The 27337-nt window shown below is 46.9% G+C and overlaps 1 protein-coding gene across 5 annotated transcripts in view; it reads left to right on the plus strand.

Moving 5' to 3' along the window:
- Positions 1–27337, plus strand: part of GARNL3 (GTPase activating Rap/RanGAP domain like 3) — a 148808-nt gene that overhangs the window by 92223 nt on the left and 29248 nt on the right. For all 5 annotated transcript variants that reach the window (XM_045469758.1, XM_045469757.1, XM_045469756.1 and 2 more), the window contains 10 exons: positions 1949–1975; positions 9186–9261; positions 9933–10031; positions 11496–11599; positions 15925–16033; positions 17942–17987; positions 18840–18946; positions 21682–21797; positions 23630–23734; positions 24761–24835. In XM_045469758.1, the coding sequence (XP_045325714.1) occupies positions 1949–1975; positions 9186–9261; positions 9933–10031; positions 11496–11599; positions 15925–16033; positions 17942–17987; positions 18840–18946; positions 21682–21797; positions 23630–23734; positions 24761–24835 (864 nt within the window). The remainder of the gene's footprint in view (positions 1–1948; positions 1976–9185; positions 9262–9932; positions 10032–11495; positions 11600–15924; positions 16034–17941; positions 17988–18839; positions 18947–21681; positions 21798–23629; positions 23735–24760; positions 24836–27337) is intronic.

Genomic DNA, 27337 nt, shown 5'->3' on the forward strand with positions numbered 1-27337 from the left:
ATAAATAAAATAAACATTGGCTCTCAGCTTACCCCAAATACATAAAGTTGTGAATTCCCCATATCTTCTGTTTTAATTTTTAAGACAGTATTTGTACACTAACTCAACTCCAGAAGGAACTGAGGCCAAAATGGGTGTGTATTCGGTTAAACATTAAGCAACTTTAAGCTATGCAGTGCTTAAAACTAATTCTTCATATCAGATTTTCAAACAACTGGGAATTATTAATATGCTACCATCAATGTGCCTTTATTCTTTCATCTGTACAGGCTATGATACTCTTTTTTTTTTAAGGTAAGGGATTTTTTTAATGTTTTATTTATAATTGAAAAAAATTTTTTTAACATTTATTTATTTTTGAGACAGAGAGAGTACAAGCAGGGAAGGGGGAGAGAGAGAGGGAGACGTGGAATCTATAGCAGGCTCCAGGCTCTGAGCTGTCAGCACAGAGCCCGACGTGGGGCTCGAACTCACAGACCGCGAGATCATGACCTGCGCCAAAGTCATATGCTTATTAACTGACTAGGCCACCCAGGCGCCCCTTTTTTAGAATTTTTTTAAATATTTATTTGTGAGAGACAGCATGAGCAGGGGAGGGGCAGAGAGAGAGGGGGAGAGAGAGAGAATCCCAAGCAAGCTCTGCACTTGTCCGACACAGGGCTCGATCTCATGAACCACGAGATCATGACCTAAACCAAAATCAAGAGTCAGATGTTCAACCAACTGAGCCACCCAGGTACATTTGAGTCAGATGTTCAACTGACTGAGCTACCCAGGTACCCCTAATGTTTATTTATTTTGAGAGAGAGGGAGAGAGAGAGAGAGAGAGAAGGAGGGAGGGAGGGAGAAAGAAAGAGAGGCAGCGCGTGCATGGGAGGGGGGCAGAGAGAGAGAGGGAGAGGACCCCAAGCAGGCTCCACCCTGTCAGCACAGCCCTCAGTCTGACCTGGGGCTCGATCCCATGGTTCGTGAGATTATGACCTGAGCCAAAATCAAGAGTCAGACACTCAACCAACTGAGCCACCCGGGCGCCCCCAGGTTATCAATATTCTTAATCCTTTCCTTCTTGGAGCCTGGATAGGACCCCCAGACACAGGGCCCCAAATCCACGGAGCCCATGGGATGCTTCTATCAGCATCTTGCCGCTGAGCAGATATCCTCAATAGACTTCATCTCTGCTAAGTCATCCCTGTCTGACTTCCCTCTTCCAACAAAATCACAGAGGACAAGATAACAAAATACGGAAGCCTTCTGCCTATTATTTATATCATAACTCTGTGCCTGTTTTTCACCAAACAAAAGACACCTTCAGCTTCCCCGACATCTGCGTTTTGACTTTCTTTCCCTTAACAGGGGGCCACCCACGCGCCCTCCTCCATTCCGGGTGTGTGAGTGTGCACCTGTGTGTGCCCCTCGGTAGTGGTGGTTTCGCAGCTGCCACCATCTCCTGTAGATGTACCTGAAGAAGCCTTGAGCCACGGGCGTTAGGGAGAAGAGCAGGAAAGCGGTCTTGGATCCAAAAAGTAAACCAAAAACAAACCGATCGCATTATGAAGAAGGCATCTTTCCACCAAGCAGGAAGGTGGCTGATGCTATTTAAAAATGTTACTCGCCTTTTTCTGGCTGCTATACTATATAGTTACATTTATCTTGGCCAAAATCTTCCAGAAGCCATGTGTGATAAGCTAGCTTTAAATAGATGGAGAAACCCGGGTGTCTGTGTGTTTCTTCCCCCTGCGACACAGTCTTTTGTTCCCAGATAGCTGTGCTATCGTGTGACTTTCCTAGATGGCCAGGTATTTTACAAAAATCTGCACAACTAAATTTGAATTTTTTAAGCACTTCTAGGTGAGGAAATGCTGTAAACTGAAGCTTGGCTTTCACAGGAAGTCAAAATAAAATCGTTACTGTGAAGCGTGGACCTAACTTTCAAATTTTGGTTTGACAGGACTTGCTGGTTCTTGAAGAACAAGAGGTAAGTAATTTTATGAGAAATTTGTTCCTGCTGTGTTCGGCCTCACCCTTCACCATGACCATGACCTTTTCTTTCAGTCAGACCTCTCTACGTGGATTTGCTCGGTGAGCAAATTATTAGCATGGAAAGACTTTCCTGACATTTTTTTCCAAGGTACATTTCAGAATTTCCTGTGCAGCCAGCCATAAAGACATAAAAGGAAGCTACTTAAATCTGCTCGGAAATATTCGAATTTTACCCTTGTAATCAGGGCGAGTAATGAGGTTTTAATTTTCATGAAGTCACAGGGTGTTAGTGCTTGACTAGCACACTCGATTTACTGACATCATATTTATTCTCACATTTCCATTCCCTGTTGCCCCACTTTAAAATTTTTTTTTAATGTTTATTTATTTTTGAGACAGAGACAGAGCATGAACGAGGAAGGGTCAGAGAGACAGGGAGACACAGAGTCCGAAGCAGGCTCCAGGCTCTGAGCTGTCAGCACGGACCGCGAGATCGTGACCTGGCTGAAGTCGGACGCTCAACCGACTGCGCCACCCAGGCGCCTGTTGCCCCACTTTTAAAAAAATGTCCTGGGTTTTCTAAGTACATCGCTAACATAGGGAAATAATCAAAACGTTGTCAATAGGCAACTGAGTAGTTCAATTATAATTTTTGCGTACCATGCCTGTCAGTAAATGACCGTAGCATTCGGCCAGTTGCTCAGGCCGCACTTGGAAAAGTCCTTAACACCTCTCTTTCCCTCTCACCCCAAATCTAATCCTTCAGCACATCCTATGACGGTTTCTTCAACATATATCCCAAATTTGAACATTTCTCAGACTTTCCACCACGATGCTCTCATCCCTTGAACCACCCCCACCGTCTCTCACCTGCACTGTGCAGAACCTCCGGCTCTCAGCTTCCACTCTCTTCTCTTTCTCGTCTGGCATCATCCAAATGGTCCTTTTAAACGTCAAGCCAGGTCATCCCTGCGTTGCAGGCTCTCATGGCTTTCCATCCCTCTCCAAGTAAAGCCCCGAGTCCTCCCCGGCCTCCCGGGGCCTGCCTGACCCAGCCCTGCTACTTCTCTGGTCCTCTCCACACTAACCACGTGTACTTGCTTACTCCTCATCTGCCCTGGGAGAGCCCACCCCCAAGGATGCCCCTCCCCAGATGTCCTCAGGGACACACCCTTTCCTTGATTAGAGTCTCTGCTTGGAGAGGCTGTCCTTGCTCACCCTCTAAAATAGCACACCCTGCCTCTTACCCTCTGCCCTACAAGCTGCTTTGTGTTTCTTCTGGACACTCCTGTTTTCATTTGCACACTTTGTACCACTAGAATGTAAGCAGCATGAGAGCTGGGTGGAACTTAATTTGTTCACTGTCTTATCCCTGGATCCTAGAGCAGTGGAGAGAGGGCACAGAGTAAATATCTGTTGCTTGAATAAGTAGATTATGTATTGATTAAATGAATTGTGAAAAACAATGATGCCATTGAGAAGAATGAGGTAGGGGCGTCTGGGTGGCTCAACCATCTAGGCTGGTTGAGTGTCCGACTTTTGATTTCAGCTCAGGTCATGATCCCGGGGTTGTGGGATCTCATGAGCCCCATGTCGGGCTTGGCACTGAGCACAGAGCCTATTTGAAGTTCCCTCTCTCCCTCTCTCCCTCCCTCCCTCCCTCTCTCCCTCCCTCCCTCCCTCCCTCCCTCCCTCTCTCCCTCCCTCTATTCCTCTCTCCCTCCCTCTATCCCTTTCCCCCACACTTGATCTCTCTCTCTCAAATTAAAAAAGAATGAGGTAGATCTTTATTTCCTGGCCTGGAAAGTTTTCCATGATATAATGTTTACTGAGGGGAAAAGAAAGCAATTCACAGGGCAATTCCTGTTTATTTTTTAAGTTGATTTATTTTGAGAGAGCACACCAATGGGTGAGGGTCAGAGAGAGAGAAGGAGAGAGAGAGAATTCCAAGCAGGGCTCCACGCTGTCAGCACAGAGCCCAATGTGGGGTTCAAACTCCCGAACTGTGAGATATGACCTAAACTGAAATCAAGACCGACTGAGCCACCCAGGCACCCCAATTCCAGTTGTTTTCATAAGCAAAGATTTATATGTGTATTCATTCATTTGCTCATTCATTGGTTCAACAAATATTTACTGAGCTCCTCCTGTGTGTGTACCCTGTACTATTTGAGGCACTGGGGATACATCGGCAAGCAAGACAAGGCCCCTTCATGGAGCTTACGATCTGGTGGGATAAGACAAAGTGCCCAAGTAAGCAGACATAAACGTGGCAATGTGGCTAGCCCTGAGGGCTGTGGGGAAAATAAAACAAAGTGGGCGGTGCAGGGAGGAGCAGGATTTTTATGCTGAACAGAGTAGGTTTCTCTGAGCCAATGACATCTCAGGGGATTCCTGTGAACACGTCGATGTACGTGCAAAGTCGCTGAGATAATGCGGCCCAGGTTGTTGTAACTCCCAGGAGGACTTTGTGCAGGACAGTGCGGGTGTAGGATGGGCCGCTGCAGAGCACCAGCACACAGACGCCCACATTTTTATCTGTATGTTATCCACGTACAAGTCATGCCTGTGGCTGCAGTTGGTAGAAGGCAAGAAATGAAAGTAATAGACATTTCTGGCAAACATTCCAAAATTACAGAAATGCACAAAACTCGAAAGTACCGCCTAAAATCAGAGAGAAAACTGGTATTGGCATAGTATCCCATTTTGGTATATATGTTTGTTATATTTTACGTAAAATTAGGATTCCGCTGCGTAGAGTTTTCACGTCTCAGAGCTATTCTGTTCGTGAATCCAGAGGTATTTACTTGGCACCTACAGAGTACATGCACATGCCTGTTCTGACAAAGTGCAGGAATGTATAAATGGAAAATGAGAAAGCTCCCCACCTTCACTTCCACGCCCTCCCCTCCCCACCCCATCCCCAGCCCCGTACAACCCCTGTGAACTGGTTTGGGGTTTATCTTCTTACGCTTCCTTTTTTGGACCTCCTGAGTTTTGGAAAAGTAAATAGCTGATCTCTTTCTTTCTCAACTTCATTTCTTTACTACGAGAATATTGCTCAACGCAGTGAGAGCAAGCACTCGTCACAGTGTATTCCAAGAGGCCTGAGCCATGGTCACCCTTCAGAGAGGATGTGGCCAAGGCACTTCTGCTTAATCCTGCCACCTTCTCGGCCCGGGAGCATTTATCCTAATTCCACCCAGTTACAGTGATAAACTATCTGAGACCCGAGTTTTGTTCGTCCTCTGAGAGGCACCCCAGGAGAGGCATGGCTCCCCAGGCTGCAACACGCATGGGGACAGTATGAGAAGTGTAGGAACACGTGAATCATAAAAATGCCAAGGTCGCGCCTGACCCAGAGTAACACGGAACCAGGGGTATCTGGTTTCAAATCAGGCCATCATTTCTCGGCGCTTCTCGAATTATTGGAACTTCAGTTTCCCCACATACTTCACTTCCTTCAGAAGAAATATGATTCCTAGCTCATTATTAATTCCCGAGGACATGACTGCACCTTGGCTGATAGTCACGTTGACTTTTGTCTCAGAACATTTAGAACTTAAAAATCCAAAGTCCCTAAGGGTGCGTGGGTGGCTCAGTCGGTTAAGCGTCTGACTCTGGATTTCAGCTCAGGTTCATGGGTTCAAGCCCCACGTCTGGCTCTGTGCTGACAGCATGGAGCCTGCTTGGGATCCTCTCTCCCTCCCTCTCTCTCTCTGTCTCTCTCTGTCTCTCCCCCCTCCCTCCCCCTCTCCCCATGTCTCTGCTCCTCCTCCGCTCTTGGTCACTCTCTCTGTCAAAACAAATAAACTTTAAAAAAAGTGCCCCATACAAGTAGGAATTGAAAAATGATTCTATCTCTATGATGAGTGTCTGAGCAGGACTTAAATCCTGAGAAAACCAGTTTGCATGGATTTCCCCATACCAGTCACCTCCCTCCTGGGGCCCAGATCTGGTGTTAGAACCTTGAGACCTCTGTGCCATCCCCCAAGATCTAGTGCTGAGAGATCAGCTTAATGATGTCAGCTTAAATAGTTTGCTCACATGTGATCTGTGGTGGTCGGGTAGTGCCACCTCAAACCATCCCCTCCCCAAAACCATCTCTTCCAAAAATATAATCCACTCTATTCAGTGAAGCCTTGACTTCTGGAGATAGGTGGTAACTCTGAGTTAATCGTCACCATCATTTGGGAAGCCCTAGAAACAAAACTAGCTGGAGACCCTGTAGGTAAATTCCAGGTATTTTAACAAGGCCTTGCCACACTGGTCTTTCTGGAGTCCCCACCTGAAGCGGGAGGATTCCTCAGCCAGGGCGCTGGCAGCAGGATGCCAGTCACAGAGCCATAAAAACTCCTTCAAGCTTTGGCCGGTGATCGGGTGGCAGGAGGCCCCCTTTCTGCTTGTGGCTCAGCCCTTCTGTCAACCCAGCACTGCCCGGAGAAGACCACACCACGGGGTTGGGGAGAGTGCTGGGTCAAAAGTCTGGAGACCCGACTTCTGGCTCCTATCCCACCGTCCACTCAGTGCCTGCCTTGGGTGAGGCTGGCCTTCCCTGGTCTCCACTCGTCCTGTCTGTAAGAGGAAAGCGTGGACTCCATGGGCCGTAGGGTCCCTTCTGGTTCTAAGAGGCGGCCGGTTCCCGGCTCACGACTCTAGCCATCGACCCAGCCTTTCTGCTCTTGGCTCGCCAGCAGTCCGCTTGGCTGGACCTGATCCTGTGCCACCTGCCAGTCTGCTAGTTTGTTCTCTAGTCCAGTGGTTCTCACAGTGGGGTTCCTGGACCAGCAGAACCAGCATCACCTAGGAACTTGTCAGAAATACAGACTCTTGGGCGCTACCCCAGAAGTGATGAATGGGAAACGTCAGGAGTGGAGCCAAGCAGTCTATTTTAGCAAGTCTGCAAGTGATTCTGACACTTGGTCAAGTCTGAGAGCCACTGCCTTAGTCTCAACACTGTTATCCTAAGAGATACTATTATAGGCAGACTACTATAGACACTATTTATTTATTTATTTATTTATTTATTTATTTATTTATTTTATTTGTATTTTGAGAAAGAGCGCACATGTGCATGAACAAAGGAGGAACAGAGGAAGAGGGAGAGAGAGAATCCCAATCAGGCTCCTTGCCCAGCCCAGAGCCCAATGCTAGGCTCGATCTTACAATAGTGAAATCATGACTTGAGCCAAAATCAAGAGTCAGAAGCTTAATCAGCTGAGCCACCCAAGCACCCCATGTAGGTGCTTTTTTTTTTAATTTTTTTTTTTTAACATTTATTCATTTTTGAAAGGCAGAGAGAGACAGAGCACGAATGGGGGAGGAGCAGAGAGAGAGGGAGACACAGAAACAGAAGCAGGCTCCAGGCTCCGAGCTATCAGGACAGAGCCCGATGTGGGGCTCGAACTCACGGACCGCAAATGACTTGAGCAGAAGTCGGCCACTTAACCGACTGAGCCTAGGTGCTTTTTAAGGAATCTCTGAGAATGGAGGGTGTGCCAGAGACTTGGAGACATGTGACTGCTGTCATCCTTTCCAAAACAGAGAAAGAAAAGTTAGCAAGTTTAGAATCCTCAAGTAGGAAGAGACCCCAGACAAAAATTGTAAGAAATTACCAAAAACAAGATTGTGAAGAAGAGGTAATCATTTGGAGGCAGCTTGTGAAAAACAAGTTGTATCTGACCAGTTTTGTGTCTTTGCTCCTTTATTATGCACATGGTTATGCCATGAATATTTATTAATCGTCTCCAGTATACTCAGCACTGTGATGGGCACTGGAGATTCGGTAGGAAGGAAGATGTGTATGATCTGTCCTTCAAAGACTTGTGTTCTAGTGGTAGAAACAGACACAAATGCACATTTAATAAAAGAATTACTGACTACGAATAGTGCTACGAAAATAAACAAGATGCTATGGCCGGCAGTGACTTTATATCAAAAAGTCAAGGAAGTCCTCTCTGGACACGGGCATTTGAGCCAAGACCTGCATGATGGGAAGGAGCAGGCCGTAGAAGGGGCTGTGGAAGAGTTCCAGGTGAGGGCTCAGCCTGGGCGCATTCTCTTTCACACTCTATAGAAAACCACACTCACTGATGGATGTGCATCTGTCTGTTAGGTGTGTTGAGGACAGAAAGATGCTTAGAAGCACAGCATTGGGCCATTGGATTTTTCGTCTTAATTCTCCCAGACCCAGCTGTCCTGAATCCTGGCATTCTGCCTTACCACCCACCCCACCCCACCCCACCCCACCCCACCCCACCCCACCCCACCCCACCCCACCCCCTGCCACCAACCTGTGATCCACTGGCCAATGCTTTAAACACCTTTGTTCCTAGCCTACCCTTTAATTGACCACCTAGAACTCCCCCATCTAGTGGTGCATCACAGAGCCTCGCCAAAGTTGATTCTCTTCCAACCTTAGATTTCATTTTTGTTATGAAATACTTCAGATATACCAAAAAAAGGGTAGAGAATAATATTATGAAGACCTGTAAACCCATCATCCAGCTTAAGGAAGAAAATATGAAAAGTACCATTGATCTACCTGATCTCATTCCCCACTTTTCCTGTAGAACATATCATCTTGTATTTGGTATTTATTATTCCCACAGAATATGATTTTAATCCATTGTTTAGAGTTCAGGGTAGCAGATTGAACATTTGTACTAGCGACTTCTTGATATCCGCACCCCGACACACGCATCTGTTTTGTGACTTCTTGAGGTTAATTATCTTGAGGAATTCGGGGAAACCAGCTTTTAGAATAAATTGCCTACAGTTTCCATTTCTGTTCCTAACAGTCCACAATATATCAGCCTAAGATTGTTGGGTTCAGTTTTGAATTACACCGAGCTCTCCTGTGTTAACTGATCAGAACATGGCACGAGTCCTGTGAGCTCCTGCTGGCAATTTGAGTGCTGTTTTGCTGCAGAATAGACCTGGCATCCAGCAGAAGCCATTAGTAATGAAATTACAAATGAATTAACTCACATAAAAAAAAAAAGTCTCAACTGTAAGCTATAAAGACCTATAGAAATAAATGATTTTGTTAATACTAGTCAAAATTGAGATGGAGGAGAGAAGGTAATCCTCAAATATCCATCTTGGTCATTGACATTTTCCTAAGTGATGAACAACACCTATCCTAACTGTATATGTTTTCATGATAAAGTTACATTCAACGCCTTTTGTTGTCTTATTGTAAGGGCTCTGTGAATTTCAAGTTCGGGGTTCTATTTGCCAAAGACGGGCAGCTCACTGATGACGAGATGTTCAGCAATGGTAAGTGTCCCCTCCTTTGTGCTCACTGAAACCCTTGTTGACAGTTTGGACAATCCAAACTGAGCGTACCTGTTGAGTTGGACTCTTTCAGTTGTTTCACGAAATTTTAGGGTAAAATTTCAGGGTAAACTTTGTAGGGCAGCTGCTGTCCAGTTTCATCCAATTTGGCAAATATTTGTCGGTCACCAAATTTGGACCGGCCACCAGCACCAGAGATCGAGTCTGTCTGGAAAAGTACACGGGATTGGAAGAATTTGGCTCTACATCATAATCTCAGTAGCAGAGGAAGATTTTTCTCTGATATTTATGGTTGGGAGAATTATCAAATGTGCCATTTTCCTGTTGTCGTAACCTGCACTCTTCTTGTTACCTACCTATTCATTATTAATAGAAGTAGCAATGGTGTTTACGTTTTGCAACACCAAAGCCTTGTGATCCCAGTCTGGCAGCGGGAAGGTTGGTCAGTCTGATTCTGTGGTTTTCCTTTCCTTGAAATCCCGTGAATTGTGGAAGTTCCTTTGCGGTCTCCGGGAAGGAAGCGTGGCCTCTCCGCTCGGTCTGCTGCCCGAGTCTCCACAGCCTCGTTAACGTTCCAGTGATTTCAGGGCATCGTTAGAAAATGACGACCTTGCACATTCTGTACTTTATTCACACTTTACCTCTTCCTGCAGAAATCGGAAGTGACGCTTTTCAAAAATTTTTACATCTTCTGGGTGACAAAATCACCCTAAAGGGCTGGACAGGCTACCGCGGCGGTCTGGACACCAAAAGTAAGCTCACCTCCTGATCTCTTCTGCTGCCATTTGTATAACTTCTCTAGTAGTCAGCCTGACCTGTATTTGGATTTAGTCCCAAGGTGGGGTAGGGATGGACACGAAAGGATGAGAAGGAATTGGAGCTTCATACCCAGTCGGACACAGGGTGGCTGGACACATCTGGGGCCTCCATTGAGTCTGGCAAGTCCAAGTCCACCCTCAAACAGTCCCTACGTGTGGCAGGCCACGGTCCGTGAATACTTACTGTCGAGAGCCTCTGTGTACCAGGGCTATGTGAGGCTCCAGGGGCGTCGCAATGGATACACCAACATGGTCCCTACCTTTCTAGGAGCTCATAGTCCAGTGGATAGCACAGACCCTAAACAGATAATTACCAAATACCTTAGCACTCAGTGCTTGGAGGAACAAAGAAGAAAAAGTGCAGAGTGCCGTGGGGCATTTTCCCTAATCTGGGGGATGAGAGAAGGCTTCCCTGAGGGAAGGATGAGAGGGAGTAGTTTGAGTCTTGAAGGGAGAAGAGAATTCTAGGCAAGAGAACATTTGTGAAGTCGCTGAGTGAGGAAAGAGCCTGATGTGTTCTAGAAACTAAGAGAGCATCTTCACGGCAAAGGGACTGGAGAAGAGGGGGAGCGGGGAGTTTGAGATCACATGAAAAAATTTCGGATTTCATTGTAAATGGAGTTGGATGTCGTGAAAGGGTTTTAAGTAGAGGCGTGGTGGGGTCTGATTGCACCCTCCAGCCGAACTTGCTGGCCGCGGTGTGGGGAATGACCCGGCAGGGTGCATGGGCACACGGTGAACCTGACCGCCCATAGGTTCGCTACCCCCATTGCCAATACTCAGCCTCTCCGTTACGGTCACAGCCACCATCCACTGAACGCTTGCTGTGGCCTGGTACCCTGCAAGTATAATCTTGAAAACATCCCTAGAAGGTAGTTACTATTTTTATCCCCATTTTCAAATTAAGAAACTGAGGCTTCGAGAAAATTAAGGTGACTTGTTAAAAGGAACATAGCTGAGAACTCGAACCCAGGTCCGCTTAACTCCAAAGCCAGTGGTTTCAGCCACTCTGCCATCTACCCGTGAGAGTACTTGCTTTGTTTTATGGACGTCATAATTATGTGTACGTCATCTCGTGTTAATTTTGTCCTGTACACGAGCAGTAACTGGAAGGCAAGAGATTGCAGCACCTTCTCCTTTTAAAGCCCAGACGTCTACGTGAATCAGACAGCAAGCGAGCTTAGAGCGGGGAGGGGGAGGGCTCTCCACGTGGGCAGGAGCCTTGTATTAGCTGGACAGTGAGGCATACTATGGCTTCCGCTCAGGTGGATAACCCAGAATGATCCTTGGGAGTGTACTAACTGTGTGCTATAGTCCCCCAGCCTGCAAATAAAGACTATTTCCTTAGGGTGTCAGAATGCTCTGTGTCTACTAAATGTTCATGTTTATGTCTTACAGATGATACCACAGGGATACATTCAGTTTATACTGTCTACCAAGGGCATGAGATCATGTTTCATGTTTCCACCATGTTGCCATATTCCAAAGAGAACAAACAGCAGGTATGTGCGAACACAGGCTCTTTGAGAACACACAGACCATCACATAGTGACCTCAATGTGGAGAAAGCGTCGCTATGATTTCATAGAACAAGAAACCGTATGTGCTAATATATGAACTGAACTTCAGGCACCAGTGTAGGGACGTTTCTAGTCTGTGTATTTGAACTTTCCACAAGCCTTGGGAAGCACTGTTCTCACCGATGCTATCCCCTTAGATAAGGGATCAGAGATAATCGTGCACACACGTGTCTCTGTGTGAACGTGTATGTGTATTTGCATGCGTGAGTGTGGTTTTACAGACTCGTGAGAAACTGTTTTACGTAGATGTCGCCTTTGCTCTGAGACTTCTCTCCGTGTGTCCGGTATCTCATCAGAGACTACCCAGGACATAAAGCAAGTGAATCCTGAGTGCCGGCTGGCAAGCACTTCCCAGCGCCTTGCAGGAAGTTAACGCCGCCGAGTATCTGCATGAGCTGTGCCGTACTGGGCGGGCGGGTGGGGGGGGGGGGGGGGGGAAGGAATCTACTTGACGCACCCCAGAGACTGGCCGTTTCCAGAAGATTTTCCAGTTTGTGGGAATTAGATAGAACAAAGATACATGTTGCTGGTTTTTGAAGGATTTGGGGGGCATTCCGTTTAACTTTTTATTAGATCTTTATCCCTTTTTTATGCATTGAAGGCATCGTATGAATAAATATCACAAACGTGGATGGACAGTTGGTCAGCAAAGATTTGTGAGAAATAGGAACCTGGAGAGGGGAGGTGATGGGCTCAGAGGCTTTTGTTTCTAAGCACATGTAATTCTTAGTTCAGTAAGACCTCATCGGGGGGAAAGACACAAAACAAACCAGTGGGCTAAAATGTGGCGTTCCATGGGGCGCCTGGGTGGCTCGGAACGTGAAGCATCCGACTTCGGCTCAGGTCATGATCTCAGAATTTGTTGAGTTTGAGCCCTGGGTCAGGCTCTGTGCTAACAGGTCAGAGCCTGGAGCCTGCTTCAGAGTGTGTGTCTCCCTCTCTGCCCCTCCCCCACGCATACTCTGTCTCTCTCAAAAATAAACAAAATATTAAAGAAATTATTTTTCAAATAAATAAAATGTGATGTTCCAGTCGTGAGATATAAAGGTGCTTCGGGGACGTGGCAGGGAGGGCTAGGAAGAGCCAGTTCTGTCAGATGGTTTGGGGCCTGGAGTAAAGAGCTGGTGGGTTTATCCTGCAGGCACTGGAGACCCACTGGAGGTCTTAAGCTCATTCTGGTTTTAGAAGGCTCACTCTGGGAGAGGGCAGGTGGGAACAGGAAGTGCCTTGGCCCAGCACGACTGCTTAGTGACTGAGGTCACTTTCTGCAAGGCATCTTCCTTTGCAGGGTCGAGGGCACCTTTATTATCGCAGGAGCTGAAGCTCTTAGGATCTTAGGATCATGCGCTGAGGAGGGACTGAGCTGGCCTTCCCAGTCATTATGAATTACAATGACCTCCTACAGCTCAACAATAATATCACAGAACTTCCCCTGAAATGTTTTACAATCTTCCTCCTCCCTGCACTCTGACCTTTTCAGCCCTGCACAATCACCAAATTGCCCATGTCTTGTGACAGGTAGGGGCATTAGCCAGAGAGACAAGAGCAAAGAATGTGACATTTCAACCTTTGCCCAACTCTGAAGACGTGAACCTTATCTCTTCGAGGGGCTGTCAGTATATTAAGGCGTGACCACCCTCACCAGCAGCTCTGTAATGTCCCCAGGTGGACCCGGTATTCTCAACATCGTGGTTGTCTCCGTGGTGGCACTTGGGGCCTCCACTTGCCAAGCATCAGTAGGTAGGAGGCAAAACAAAACTCAAATTTGTGTCTATTGCCAGGAAGATCAGACAGGTGGGAAGAGAGACAAACACAGGACACTAGTGAACCTTAACAGTGCCCAATCATGGCAGAGCAGAGAAAAACCACTAGCTGTGAGCCTCTCTCTGTGCCTTGCGGGCCTAAGGTAACAGACAATAAGACAGAGGCCAGCCTGGCTCATAAAATCTTGCTGCTTTTGGACCTCCCAACATCTAGAACACGAGGGGAACGGTCTGAGCCATATCCCAAATCTGACATGAAGAAGCCACCCCTCGCACAGTTTGTAGGTACTGGTATTCCTGTGACTTCTACGTCTCTCCTCCTCTGTCACTGAACCAAACCTGAACTGGGGGGTGACGGAGAGGGAGGTATTGATATTTGCCTCTGTGGGGCCTCACCTTTCTCCTCACTCCCTGTGATGTCCCGTACCACTGACACCTCCTGGTCTCCCAACTCCAGGCCCTGAGGGCAACTTGTAGAACTGGACGGAAGCACAGCTCCGCGAGCAGCCCATCTGGGCCCAGTCCTAGCTCTGCTAAGAACTAGCTGCGTGATCTTGGGCACGTGATGAGCCCTGCCTGGCCCGGGGTGCAGTTCTTGGCCCTCTTGCCGCCACCTCTTACTCTCATTCACTCCGTGGATGATCTCCCCTGGTCTCAGGGCTCTAGATAGCTTTTATACGCTGACCCCCAAATTTACGTCTCCATCCGGAAGTCCAGGCTCAGGTGCAGCCTTCTTGACACGCTCTGGGGCTAGATGCCTCGAGCCCAACGTGTCCAAAATTGCACCCCGACTCTCCTGCAGCCTCTCCTTTCTCAGTGGAATTGCTGCGTCGTGTGGTAATCCTGTGGTTAAGTGTTTGGGGGACCAGCATACCGTTCTCCACAGCAGTTGCCCCATTCTGGATTCCCAGCAGCAGTGCCTAAGAGCTCGACTTTCTCCGCGTCCTCGACAGCACTTTTATTTCCAGGTGTTTTATGTTTTCTTCGGCTTTGTTTTGTTTTGCTATAGCTAGCCTAATGGGTGTGAAGTGGCAGCCCATCGTGGTTTTGATCGGTGACGTGGAGCATCTTCTCATGTGTTGATCACATCTCCTTGGGAGAAATGTTTATTCAACTCCGGTTGCCCACTTTTTAATCAAGTTATTTGATTTGTTGTTGTTGAGTTGTAGGAGTTCTGTATATTCTGGATATAACCCCTTATCAGGTACATGATTTGTAAATTTTTTTTAAGTTTATTGATTTTGAAAGAGAGCGTGTGAGCAGGACAGGGGCAGAGAGAGAGGGGGAAAGAGAGAGAATCTCAAGCAGGCTCCTCACTGTCAGCACGGAGCCTGACACGGGACTCAAACCCACAAAGCGTGAGACTGAAATCAAGAGTCAAATGCTCAACCGACTGAGCCACCCAGGTGCCCCTGTAAATATTTTCTCCCATTCTGTGTGCTGCTGCCTTTCACGTGTGTCAGTGGTGTCCTTTCTTGGGCCAAAACTTTAAATCTTGATGCAGTCCATTTTATCTCATTTCCCCTTTTGTTGGGTGTGCTTTTGGTGCCACAGCCAAGAGATGATTGCCAAAAATAATGACTTTTGTAGTTGAATTGAAATTATTAGGACATCCCTAAACCTTCATTTCCTCATTTGCAAAACTGGGATAATATCTAGTAAGAATCAGAAAGGAATCCTGTTCTCCAGGAGCTTATACTTCAGAATAGGGGACACACCAGGGATCCACGGAGAACAGTGAATCCTTCTGTTTGGCCGATTAAGCAAAGGTCTAGGACAGGGGGTTGGCAAACGATGGCACGTGGGCCAAACTTCACATACTGCCTGTTTTGTTAAATTGTTATTGGAACACAGCCATGCCTACCCGTTTATGGATCGTCTATAGCTGCTTTTGTACTATGACAGCAGAGCTCATGGGTACAAACAGACAATATGATCTACACAGCTGAAACTATTTATTGTCTGGCCCTTTACAGAAAAAAATTGCTGACCACAGGTCTAGGAGATCAGTTTTGAAAGGTCTGCTGAGGTCAGATTACATAAGTCCTCCCCAAGTACATCTTTCAGAAGTAGCTAAGGCATTTATAAACATGCACATGTGTGACCCCTTCCCCAGGAAATTCTCATGCAATGCCTCTTGTCTGGGGGCCTTGAATGCCAGGCTAAGAGGATGAAGTAGGAACAAAGGTGGACACAATCACGATAGCAAAATGGGAGAGAATGGAGGCAAGGAGGCTAGTTCGGAAGCTTCTGCAGAAGGGGAGGCAAGAAGAAAGGCAGGTCTGCATTGGGTGAGGAGCTGAGGAGATGGTTAGGAGAGCCTGGAGCCTGGGCTGGTCGAACACAGGAGGCAGGAAGTCAAACACGATGGAAATTTGGGGCTCTGTGACCGTTGTGGTTTCCATACTGTGTTAGTTTTTTAACCCTGTGAATCTGCCACATTTGAGTAACCTCCTCAGCGGTGTCACTTATGCTTTCATCCAGGTGGAGAGGAAGCGCCATATTGGAAATGACATCGTCACCATCGTGTTCCAGGAGGGAGAGGAACCTTCTCCTGCCTTTAAGCCTTCCATGATCCGCTCCCACTTTACACGTATCCTGGGCCTTTGTAAACAAGTTTAGTGAGCTGTTGGTCAACCTCATGGGTCTAAAGTGACCCTCAAAACAAATGTTACCGTTGACTTGCTTGCCGTAGTTGTTTTGCGTCGCTAGATTTTTAGAGCCACTGTTCTGGATTTTTCCCTCAGGGTTATTTGGCTCTCATCTTTTCTCCATCCATTAGAGTAATGGATAGACTCATCCTCAGAGAATTCTTGGCTTCTGGAATATCGTTTCTTTCCTCAAGTAGTCTATGAAATAAGGGAAACTTCTTTAACCATCCATCAGTAATAAATGGACTAGAAGAATTATGGGTAGTGAACCCTCTGAGAAATTTGTGGTAGTCAAATAAAAATTTGAATTGGATTGAAGTTATTAGAATTCAGTTAAATTTAGTTAAATAAAAATTCACAAATTAAAATAGCCAAAATAGTGTTTCTTTCTTGATTCTAAAGCCTGGTGATAACTACTGTATTGCCACCTCTTAAAATTAGAGAAATGATGGAATGAATCATATTTCTATTCACTTTTCCCTCTGCTTCCTCAAATCCCTGCTTAGCTCATATTGCTGGCAAAGTCCTGCTGAAGTTCTCTGTAATGTCCAAGCTCAGCTCATTCAGACAGGCATAGGACATGAGTTTGGCCAGCCCAATAGATATCATCGTGGCCCTGTTGCTTTGGGTCACAGGCCATGACAGCCCAAGACCCAAAGGTGGTGCCTCCACAGGTTGTACGTGGTAAATAAAGGTAAATAAAGGGCAGCTAATAGACATGTTCCGAATAAATTCTGCTCTAATTATTCATGTTCCCTGGAGACTCCAGTAAAAATGTTGGGAGACAGGACCACTGTGACTCATCGTATCTGGAAGTAGATTTCTCTGTGTGTTTTGACTTGTTCATTGTCACCTAATAATACAGCCTGTACGTTTTTAGAAGTGGGAAATGGCCACATTTCTTCCAGGAGGGCAGGGAAGAAAACATTTATGCACCTGCACTTCAACAATAATTGTTTTTGCTCCCACCCCTGCTCATTAAGTGACCTCTCACTCCATTCACTGGGATTTAGGGCTACCACTTCCCCTTTCCCGAAGCAGTACTTCTTCTAGAATGGAAGTTTTCTCCAGGTGGGGAGAGGGGGGTGGCTCTTTAAGTGACCGAGAGGCAGTCATGATGTTTAGAATCCCCTTTGTTGTTAAGTTTTAGATTTGGGGCTTGACACATTTGTTTCCAGAAAGCGGCCAGCAGATAGTTAATGTAGCCTCTTCCCTCTGAGTCCAGCAATGGAAACAGCTGGAGGGACTGATGGCCTTTTAGCCTTGGCTGAGGAAAGTGTGGGGGAGGAGCTGCCAGGGGAGGAGGAGGAATAGGAGAAAGAAAGCAAAGCTGGATGAGGTATGGTACCGGTTTAGACTCGGCGTACCTGTCACAACAAAGTAGCTTCTGCGTTGGTTTGTTTTGGTTTGTTTTGTCTACCAAAGCCAGAAGGAGAGAGAGGGAAGGTGTGCAGTGGAAGCACTTAATTTGCTTTTATTTACAAAATGGGTGACGGGAAATGTGTGTCTGATTTCATACTGGGACGTGGTTTGTATTTCCAAGCCAACAAATTGCTCTTTTGGCTTTTTTTGGCTGCTTAGTGGCGTAATAGCTACATTTGTGTTGCTTTTCTGACAGATGGAGAGACAAAGCTCTTTCCCCCAAAGGATGAGCACACAGAGGTTGAACTTCTGCCTTCCTGGGCTGTCTCCTTTAAAATAGTCAAGGCTCCATCTCAGCCTAAGAGTGACAGATGCCCTGAGCACAGAAGTGCGGATCTGGGATGATTCTGCACGAGGGATTTCAAGGCACAAGCCGTTGACTATGAGCGTTGGGGTCGTTGATTACATTTCCTTAACCATCACCACAGATATTTTTGCCTTAGTGAGGTATGATCAACAAAATGACAATTACAGGTAAGTGATGACTTTCTCTCAGTCGCTTGTTCTAATTCTCACGTTTACTTGTTAATTTGGCATTCATTTGATGACTTCTACACATATTTGCTGATTGATTTGGTGCAAATGTCCTCACCTACGAGAACTCCCTTCGGGACCATCATTTCTTTGGGGAAGGCTTGTTCCATATAGTGTTGCTCTGTGTCGTCGGCCCAAGGGTAAGGGTTAGTTTGGAATTTTATTGTACTCTAAAATGGGCACAAATTTGGTATGTCTGATCTTGACCAGAGGACCCCCTTTCCTGGGCTACGTCCTGGCCTATTGATCCCTCTGTTCTCAAAAATTAATCTGTTAAAAAGGTATCATGATGTTGTGAAACGAGCAGAAACCTTGAGCCAAATAGATGTGGGTTGGAATCCCAGCTCTGTCACTATTAACTTTGTGGTTTTGAAAAAAGTGTTTATCTTCTCAGAGTCTCAGTCCCCATCTGTAGGACAGATTGAAGGTAATGCTACTCCCTGGGCAGCTTGATGAGAATCAGTCAACACGATGTCTTAAAATACCAAGTATGCTGCCTGGTATGCGGTGGGTGCTCAATGGTGGCCTTTGCTATATTATTCCTGGCGTCCTTGACCTTGCCCACAGCTTGGTAGGTTGGACCATGAAGGAGTCAGGAAGGCCTGGCCTCTGCCCTAAAGCCCATGGGAGAACCACACAGTGGCCGAGGCTCTGGCAGCCCAGAGAAGGCACGCCTCCCGGGGAATGAATATTCTTAACATATCACGTAGGCAACTGTACAAAAATGTAAGGTCCAGATATTTGGTGATCTTTGAAGAAAAACCTAGTAATTCTGAAATGTTCTCTATGTAGGCTGAAAATATTTTCAGAAGAAAGTGTACCACTCTTTGGCCCCCCCTTGCCATCCCCACCGGTGTTTACAGACCACCAGGAATTCAGGGACTTTTTGCTAGTGAAATGTAAGTCTCTATTTTGAAATTTTTTTTTTCAACTTGTTCTACATTAGAATACATTCCTTCAGATTCTCCAAGGATGCTGTGTAAGAAAATACCATTATTTAAGCATGGATCCCATTCCACGTTCTGTTAATTCTTCATGTGAAACATTCAATTTTCTGGTAGTGATACGTAGATCTTCTCCTGTGTCCTACTCTATATCTACCGTCTTGCTCACCTGCCTTGAAGTTTATCTCTACTCACCCACACACAATACCAGGGAGCCTCAAGTTTGCATTTCTGCCCAGCGTTCTGATATGGCCATTTCTCTGGCCAAATCTCCAGCTACATGTGTATCTGTGTCTTTGTTGGAGAGTGGGAAGCAGGTGAAGCAGAGTGGTTATGTGGGTATGTACTTAGGGAAAGGGGTGTTGTTAGCGAGTGTGTGTGTGTCTGTGTGTGTGTGTGTGTGCGCGCGCGCGCACATGCCCATGAGAAAGACCCACAGAGAGAATGTGGATATGATACGTGTAGAACCTGGCCATCCAGTCTTCACTAGCTGGTGAGCATACATTTTAGCTCCACTGATACTTCTCAAACACCTGACCCTGAGCCCCCCATCTTCTGAACCCCAAGAGCTCGCTTCTTCCCTCCCCGGAATAGCCCGGTTATTATAGCTGTAAGTCCGGTTCGCAGGCTGCATCCAGAAGAACGCGCCCAGTGCTGCCAGATATTCCGAGTTTTAGAAACAAGCCAAAAATCTGAAGTGGTATGTGAAATTGCCTGAATCTTACAATGGGGGTCCATGGGTTTCAAGTCCAGAGGATCAGGTAGAGAGCAAGAAACAGACCTGAAGCAGAGTCAGCAACGGAGAATAGGTTTAGCAGCTAGAAATGGGGAGCATCTTGGAAGCCAGGGCTCAGGAGGTAGGCAGTCTTTACAGAGCGTCTGCAGCAGGGACAGGGCCGCTGCAGGCATGGAGCCCTTGAACCATGATTAGAGATGATTCAGGAGCCTAAGAACCCAGCTTATTGGTATATCTGCTGATTTCAATGGAGTCAGTCAACAGAGTGACTTTGAGCAGCACCCTTGGATGCTTGGGTAGAATGAGGCAAAGGCCTCAGTTGATCTATAGTTGAAAACGTGCACAGTCGATCTAGTGGAAAACGTGGAAGTCGATCTATGGGCTGTGAAGAGGGTCGTTGAAGGAATGGAGCATGGAGCCAGGAAGGACCAGGAGGGATTGATGGACTGAGAGAAAAGGTACAAGCCAGGGGAGCCAAAGTCTTTTTGAATTCCAGACTGGATGTTAACAGGAGAGAGGAAGAAGGCCAGGCAGGAAACTCCAAGATCACAAGAAATGGCGTTTCAACAAGATTTTTAATCTTTTCCCTTTATTTTGCTGAAACAGGTCATTTAAAATGGATTTTTTTTTTTCTGGGGCACTAAGGAAATAATATCCTCAAACAAAAAATTTCCAGTCACAGAATTAAGAGAAAATAATGGGTGTGCCTTAAATGCATTCAGTTTAATTTCCTTAAGAGGTATCTTACCACAGGGGCGCCTGGGTGGCGCAGTCGGTTAAGCGTCCGACTTCAGCCAGGTCACGATCTCGCGGTCCGTGAGTTCGAGCCCCGCGTCGGGCTCTGGGCTGATGGCTCAGAGCCTGGAGCCTGTTTCCGATTCTGTGTCTCCCTCTCTCTCTGCCCCTCCCCCGTTCATGCTCTGTCTCTCTCTCTCCCAAAAATAAATAAACGTTGAAAAAAAAAAATTTAAAAAAAAAAGAGGTATCTTACCACAAACAAGCCCAGCTTGTCCCCAGCACTCAGATCCTATCCAGGAAATGCCTGGGCCCAAGAAGTTCATTTTTCAGTCTGTGAACACTGTTCTTCCTTTGGCACATTATATGAGAAAAATAATAGTTAACATTTATTCAGTTCAATATGCCTAGTATGGTGCTAACCCTTTATATGTATTATATCATTTAAATTCTTACAATGATCCTATAAGGAAATACAGTTATACCCATTTTACAGGGTAGAAAATTGAGGCCCCCCCCAAGAAGCTGAATAATTTTCTTAAGAATGTAGCAGCACAGCTGGGATTCAAACCCATAACTGTCTTGATTTCAAGCTCCTAACCCCTATTGCACACTTTCTGTTCTGTGGTCTGATGTGGAACTGGACACTCCACTTTCCTGACCCTTAGTGTCTGTAGCCCACTAACCATCAGCTTTTTTTGCCCAGAAGAAACTTCCATTAGGGCAAGAACCCCAGTACTCTGCTTAGGCAGTTGTTATTTTTCCTAACGAAATGTAGCAAATACATATTTAATCCTGTTAAATGGCATCCTGGTGGTTTGGCCCATGTGTTGGATGGGTGTGTAGATGGTTGGGTAGGTAGATGTTTGGGTGGATGGATGGATGAATGGATAGAGTGGGGGGAGGGAGGAAGGGAGGGAGGGAGGAATGCTAGATGGGGGCAGGTTGGGTGTGTACTAGGTCAAGTAATTAGATACACCCTCTGCTCTGGAAGCTTGAAGTCCAACGGGAAAGGTAAGACAGAGATACCTATGGACTATGGGTTTGGATAGAAAAATTTAGAGAGTTAAACATTCTTCCATGAAGGAAGGGTAGTGCCAGTGGTAATACCAGTATTTGGAAAGTGGGTGGCATTCACTGCAAAGAGTTTCCTTGAGAAGGACATTCTTCAATAGCATGTTAGTATTCGTAACTCCCTTTATAATTTGATTTATTTTAGTAATTAATGGTGAAAAAGCCACTTTGGAAACCCCAACATTTGCCCAGAAACGTCGACGTACTCTGGATATGTTGATTCGATCTTTATACCAGGATTTGATGCCAGATTTACATAAGGTAACCCTGGGTCCGTGGTCCTCTTTCCTTCTCATGGGTTTGGGTTAAGAACACCAGTCCTAGCAATGAGTCCTGGTTAGAAAAACACAGGAGTTGCCTTGATCCTTGCTGTTAACACCGGACTATGGCCACCATGGCCAACATTGGTTCTCTCGTTGTTACCACAAGAAAGAGTGTGGAATGTCCATATACAGGAACGTGGTTTTCAGAAACCACAGACCTGTGGGAATGGAGGTGCAGACTGGGGGCATGAGTGTCAATCCATAATCCCTGGAGCATTGGAGAGTGCTTTTTGGGGGTGCCTGTCCTTGGTGGTACTATTCAACATTACCAGTGACATAGAGCTGATGGATAGGCAAAAGTAGGGATTTGGGAGAGACACTGGGAGCTTTTTAAGGTTTTTTGGAGATTTACCGGCCAGCCCCGTATTCAGGCACTGAAACAAGTATTTACATGTACTGCAGATTCACTTTGTGCCAGGCACTTCCTAGGCTGAAGGTATCGCCACATTGATGGGACCCAGCGCCTCCCCCAGTGCCTCCAGGGCCCCTCGGGCTCTTTAGAATCCTCCAGACTCACTGTGAGACCACCAGATGCACGGGCCCATTGATGCAGAGTAAAAGTAGTGCTACTTAGAAGTATTCCCCGCCTTTAACAAGAGATCCCAGAACAAGTGGGAAGACTCCCCTAGATTCCTTGCGTTCATAAACTCCAGCAAAAGGAACCACCAGTGATGTGCGTAAATACGTGCGGCATCAGTTTCAGGTGCTTACATGGGGAGATGAAGAATATCCAAATGAGCTGGGGCTCAGGTGATCCTTTCCCTTCAGCACAGGGACCACCACCATTTTATAGGTACCCCTTGACTTCCGGCTGGCCAGTACATCCTAACTACTTGCAGGGATCGGTCTAGACCAGCCCCAAGCGCTACAGAGCAAGCCACTAATCCGTCCATCCCCTTTTTTCCCTAAGGTCAGGGAGGGGTGCAGAGAGGGTATCGAGATGAAGACATGAGGCCCCTCAGGCCCCAGCTGAAGCATGGCCTTCCCCGACGCCCGGTGAAGCCAAGTCCCCATATTAGGCACTCTCACATTCTGTGTATTTCCCCTCCGTAGACATTCTCCCATGTGCCAGTCACGACATCCATTCCTTAATCTGTCTCCCCCATTAGACTGTGCTCTGCAAGGACAGACTGTGTATCACCGTCCTCCACCCACCCCGCCACCGCACATCTGGCAGAGTGGTGGGTGATCAGTCAGTACTTGCTGATTGAATGAGTGTGCCCATTCTCTGACTGTGCACTGGAAGAGAACTGACATTTACTGTGTGTGCGCCCAAGCCCTGTGCTAAGCACCTTACACGCACTTCCTCACGTGGTCTTCGTAACACGCCTCGGAGACAGGTATTAGCCACACACAGACACCAAGAGCCGTAAATTAACTCACTTGCCCAAAGTCACCGAGAGAGTTACAGTCACACGACTCCAAGGGGCGCCATTCACGCAGAATTCAGTACGCCTTGTGCCGGGGGCGGTGGGGGAAGGGGTGCCGCTCTCTGAGAAAGGCATCCCCGGAGCTGTGCAACATGGTGACTCCGTCACCCGGTGGGAAGTTAGTAAGCCCTGGAGCGACTGGCTCTCCACCTGTTGGCCTTTGACCCCTAGCATCTAGCACAGACCCTGGCACACAAGCCGTGCCCCACGAATGCTTATTGCGTCAACGGATACAGAGGTTGAAATAGCATTTGGACAAATAGGTTTGTGCGTTAGGAGAAGCCGAAGGATGGGACTTGACAACCATCTTTGGAATCCGTGACTTGTTTTTCTTTTTTAGAACATGCTTAACAGACGATCTTTTAGTGACGTCTTACCAGAATCGCCCAAGTCCGCACGGAAGAAAGAGGAGGCCCGCCAGGCAGAGTTTGTTAGAATAGGGCAGGTGGGTTTTATTCTGAAACCTCTTTGGCAAGATGTGCAGTTGTGAGTCCCATCCACATCAGCTGGCCCGCCTGCAAAGAATTTCATGTCTTTGTAGTCCTGTGGGAGCTCTGCAGTTTCTTTTAGGATTACTGTGGAAACCATGAGTGAGGTTTTTGATAACCACGTAGGCGTAGCTCTGTGGGGGTGGGGGGAGCAAAGCTTTCTGCTGAAGAGTGAGTACCACTTTCTCGAAGCAGGGAGTCACAAGGCCCAGGCTGAGCTCCCTCTTGTCAAAGGAGCATCTACCATTTGCCTACCTCCTGGGCATTTTCTGAAGAGTGAGGAGCCACTGTGGGAAAAGCACCTTGAACTTCTCCCTGGCAGGAGTAAGCACAGAGCAGTGGCGTCCTCATGGACCCGAATTCCCACCCCGCTGCTTGGAAGCAATCCTCAGAATTTGGTGGCTCACTGTTAGCATCTGATTCCAGATTTTGGAGGAAATCGTTCCCCCTTTGTCTCACTCCCACATGACATTAGTATGTCTCAGTTCTGGGAGGTGACACAGCTTTCTGCCTTGATCTCTTGTCAACACAGAGAAGGAGAGTGGCCAGCTGCAGCTAAGGTTCAGACCCAGAGGAGAGAACCAAGCAGAATCAAGTGACCCTGGAAAGCTAAGAGGCCAAAGTAACTGCGCCAAACAGGTGCTCTGTGACAGGGGCGCCCCGACTCTGCTCTCAGAGATTCTGATTCATCAAGCTTGAGGAGGGGTCAGTCTCCCAGTGTGGAAATCCCTGCACTGAGACCCTGATTAATTGAAATGACAGGATGGCCTCTGGGTCATTGGGGGCTGGGCCGTTGTCGTTAGGGCTTCACCATATTCAGCTGGCTGCATGCCGTGTCTTCAGTGATAGGGCAGTGTGGGAACCTGACACTTTAGTCTGAAATTACTCCTGTTTTATTAAACATTTTTCAAATCACAAGTATTGAACCTACTGTTCCATTACTGCTTGCTAACAAACTTTAAAAGAGGTCTCTGTCCTGTAAGGCACTAAAACTGAAATCCATTGTGAGAGGGGACGCTCCGTCAAGCTTGGTGGCTTCGGGGATCTGTAAAAAAGAGGTGAGTTGATGATACTGTCCAGTTAGCCTGTGAATGTCCTTTGTCATCAGGGAAGCTATTGCAATTCTTAGAGATGTGTGGGACAGGAGGGAGAAGAGCTTGTCTGTTGCAGGGCCCTCAGGGGAAACCCCACATAAAATTGAGGAACAGTAAGTGAGAGTCCCCAGTTTCCAGAGCGTGTGTGTGCCTTTGCGTGCTTAAGTGGAGCAGAGCTGGTGGGCCAGGCCTGGTCAGGCAGACAGGGCTGAGCAGTGCTCCTCAAGCCTTGTGTGTGTGCAGACCGCCTGGACATAGTGACCAAATGCATGTCCCATTCAAGAGCTCTGGGGAGGAGTCAGGATTCTGCATTTATAACAAGCTCTCATGGGGTGCCTGGACACACTCAAAGCAAAGCTCTAGGGCCATGTTTCCCAAGCTTCTGTGTATACTAGAATCACCTCCAGAGTGTCTGGGGTGAGCCCTGAGAATTTGCATTTCTAACAAGTTCCCAGGAGATACTGATGCTTGTTGGTCGAGGACCACAGTTGAGAAACGGCTGCTTAATCTATAGTTCATTCAGCCACCCCAGAAATTCTGTGGCCTCTGTATCTACTTCTTACTTCCACTTTCCTTTGGCGGGGTGGGGGGAGGGTGGGTAAGGAAACTAGGGTGGTAATCAAAAAGAGAAGAGAAAACAATAAAATTGCACATAAACTTACTTGCATGATTTTGTATTGTAAAACCATTCCCGATGTACTTAATTATGTCCGTGTTCCAAGTGTGTAACAGATAGTTAAATGGGACAAATCCACGGACAGAGCATCACTAGAGAAGTGTCCATTATAAAAGCAGAAGAATTACGAACGCATTTACTTTAGTGATGAAGCTATAAATGATTCGCATCTGAATTGCAGACCCAACACACTATAAAGTCTGGTTTCAGGGAAACGATGGGCTCAAAACACAAGTGATGCTGGAAAACCACAACCAACTTAAGGCCAGATTGATGGCAAAACATCTTTTCCAAAGGTTGCCCAAACTCCCACGATCGGCTTGCTTGTGTGAATGGTAGAATTCTCAATGTTGCCAAGAGCTGTATAAATACCAAATTCCAGCAGGATTTAGTAACCTCCTCGGTAAGAAGTTCTGAGGCATACATAAAAATGAAAGGCTGTGGAAAGGTAACTTGTTCACCAGTGAACAGCAAAGAAAGAGCTTCCATTTTTTCCATCAGTGCATAACCTACGAGTTGGCCGCAGGCCTTCGTTGGAGAAACAGGGCCCCAGAGGCCCTCATGGACTTCTGTGCAGTCGGCTCTGTGGAGGCCAGAGTCCCTCATGCTGCTCCCAAGAGTGTTTTATTTCCAAAGAGGAGGCTTTGTCAACTCTCCTAGGCATCTGTCATTTCATGAGCTGTGTTAATATTCCTAGAGGGATCAGCAAGGAGTCCTGCCTGCCCTTGGGCAGGAAGACCTGAAGGCCTCATTCTCTCCCCACAGAGTCTGCACCAAGCCCCTCACGTGGCAGAAGGGAGTCCGGTGCAATGGCAAATGCCATCAGTCCTCAGAGCAGAGCCTCTGTGGGACCGGGTCTGAGTTCTTATCGCTGACACTTCATACATGACATGAAATCAGTGGACACCCTCCCCCACACTCTAGTTCATTAAAATGTGCAAATGGCACGTGTACGCAACATCTCGAATATAATTCCAGGGTTTCACAGACCTCCTTAAGCTCTTGATGGATTCCCTAGGAGCCTTAGATCTCCTGGGTTTAGAACCCCTGTTCTGCATAAATGTTCCAAATTTGTGTCCTCCACTCGGAGAAAGTTTTGTTATTAAGAGTTGTTTTTCGGTCTTAGTGTTGCCTAACGTTCAGATGTCAGTGGCTGCCGCCAGCTGACATTTATGACGTCTTTGCTTTTTCATGACCTCCTGTTCTAAGCCACAAAGTCAGAATTTCCAATCATCTTCTTAAGGGAAATGCCATTCCAATTAATGGCCCGAACTGGTGTGGCCCTTTCCAGGTTGTGAAATGTCGTCACATTCTTTGTGTGATGTTCCCAGAACAGCCTAAGCCTCATCTTGGCAATTAGAAGATTCACTTTGAGGCTTGTGAGTTTCTTAAAGGGAGAGCACATTTTTTGCAGCGTGGTAAGATACACAGTATATTACCCCACATAATGCCTTTGAAGGCGACCTCACAGCCCCCACTTCTACATTCAGTACGCCAATGTGTGTTCACCCAGTGCGTACAGACACGCCCCGTGTGCATACACCGGGTCTTACACCGTCCCCAGGTGGCACGTCTAATTGAGAGTAAAAGCGAACATGTCACACTTTAACTTGTCCCTGAGAAACTCCAAAAACATCTTTGTCCTTTGAGGCTAAGCCACGTGCTTTGGAGGGAAGCTAATGGTTCTGTTGAAAATGTCCCTAATTCTGGTGTAACTAAGGACCCACTGAATGGTGCCTGCTGGCCCCAGGCGTCCCCACTCAGCTCTGGGGCAGCAGTGAGGGAGGCTA

The sequence above is a fragment of the Leopardus geoffroyi genome, chromosome D4 (assembly GCF_018350155.1).
Source record: "Leopardus geoffroyi isolate Oge1 chromosome D4, O.geoffroyi_Oge1_pat1.0, whole genome shotgun sequence".
NCBI classification, from domain to species: domain Eukaryota; kingdom Metazoa; phylum Chordata; class Mammalia; order Carnivora; family Felidae; genus Leopardus; species Leopardus geoffroyi.